The sequence below is a fragment of the Galeopterus variegatus genome, unplaced genomic scaffold, assembly GCF_000696425.1.
Source record: "Galeopterus variegatus unplaced genomic scaffold, G_variegatus-3.0.2 Scaffold3836, whole genome shotgun sequence".
NCBI classification, from domain to species: Eukaryota; Metazoa; Chordata; class Mammalia; order Dermoptera; family Cynocephalidae; genus Galeopterus; species Galeopterus variegatus.
Window position 1 is genome coordinate 109,341 of NW_007729947.1, and position 1,730 is coordinate 111,070.

The 1,730-nt window shown below is 32.4% G+C and overlaps 1 protein-coding gene across 1 annotated transcript in view; it reads left to right on the forward strand.

Moving 5' to 3' along the window:
* SLCO1A2 (solute carrier organic anion transporter family, member 1A2) overlaps window positions 1–1,730 on the forward strand; it is a 44,358-nt gene that overhangs the window by 37,935 nt on the left and 4,693 nt on the right. Inside the window, exon 12 of the mRNA XM_008586127.1 lies at window positions 1,191–1,292. Within this exon, the coding sequence (XP_008584349.1) occupies window positions 1,191–1,292 (102 nt within the window). The remainder of the gene's footprint in view (window positions 1–1,190; window positions 1,293–1,730) is intronic.

Here is a 1,730-nt window from a genome sequence, read left to right on the forward strand (position 1 = left end):
CACCGGGCCGGCCCAGTCAACATTTTTTTAGAACTTACATATTTTTTTCTGATTCCTGAATTCTACAGATTGATGTTTTTATCAATATCAAGTAATGATAAAACCTGGTGAACAGTTTAAATTACTTGTAATTTATGAGCTATTAGGACTTCATACTTCTGTGAGATCATAAGAAAGACAAATTCTTCAGTGAAAGTTAAATGCCCTATTTTCTGTATTAAAAGAAAATCACATAACCAAGAGGGTCATGTGAGGTCTTCTGGCTTTTCTTCTTTCTGAGTGAAATCATTGATGTTTTCTGAATAACCTCTCTATCAGATAGATAGTGTCCAGATCATCTGTGTCACACTCTATGAGGTGGTAAAATCATTCTATCCAGTAAAATACCAAGAAAATACCAACAGAATTTGTTTGCTCAAAATGTATTGTTTCCTTTGGTGAAGAAAGCTGCTATTTCCTCAGATTTGAGTTCATCAAGGAAAGGCAGGGAGCACATAACAGTTCTTAAAGTGAATTTTTTTGAGCAGTCACCATGCTGATTCTGAAGTGAGTGAGACACCAAAAAGCACCATTGGAATATTATAGTCCTCATTTCCATTTATAGAAATTTCAGGCAACAGTGAAAAGGTGGGGAAATTTTGGAGAGAATGGAAGAATATTTGTGCAACTTTCAAAATTAAACCAAATCATTTTAAAAGAGGTTTGTTTTGGATTTTTTTCATCTCTTGCTTTTGAACAATTTTATCCTTGCTTTTTTTCCCCTTACACTTACTTAGGAAAATTCTTAGCTTTTGTACATTTCATTAATACAAATAATTTGAACATTGCCAGGGATGCATTGTTCCTGCTTTAGGCTAAAGGGTTAGTTATTAAGATCAAGATCTCCTACAGTTGGTAGGAGGATACTGGTATAGAAAGAGATTGATATAAAATATTTTTTTCTTTGCTAACTTTCTGATAGAAAATGAATGAACAAAAAGTGATGGGTAAAATGTCAATAATGAAAAATGCGGCTCTCATGTAGGCTAAAAGCTGGATAATCAGGCCCAGAATAACCGAGACCTGAGTGTGCAAGTAAATGTTCTAATGCTCAGTGTGTTACTCGCATACAAACAGTCCTTTTAAGAAACTATGATTTCTTTTTCTTTTAAAATCTCTTCTTTATATTTATAAATTTATTTATTTTTTAGGTGTATCAAGCCTGAAGAGAAGTCCCTTGGTGTGGGATTACATGCCTTTTGCATGAGAATATTGGGTAAAACAGTTATTTTTCCCAACATCACATTAGACCAGTATTAAATACTAAGTAAATGAAATAAGTCTTTCTGATTATCAGCATAGCAAATATCCCTTCTGTTTGTAAACAGCACTGTGTAATTAGTAGGAAGATGAACTACATGAAGAGATAGAAATTTTCTCCCTTTTACTTGAAAAGATCATATAATTATAATTTTTATCTATTAAAGATTTGAAAAGTGAGTTAACAGGAAAAGCTTTGTTAAAATAAAATGCAAATAGACTGGCTAGTTAGCTCACCCAGTAGGGCATGGTGCTGATAACACTAATGTCAAGAGTTGGGATCCCTGTACCAGCCAGCCAACAATAAATAAATAAATAAAAATAAACATGATTGGTACCAAAAATTTCAGAAAAATTGTAAAGTTCAGAATCTTTAATTCAATGTTTTATTCCATCAATAGCTTTGTTGCATTTTATCTATCTGATTATTT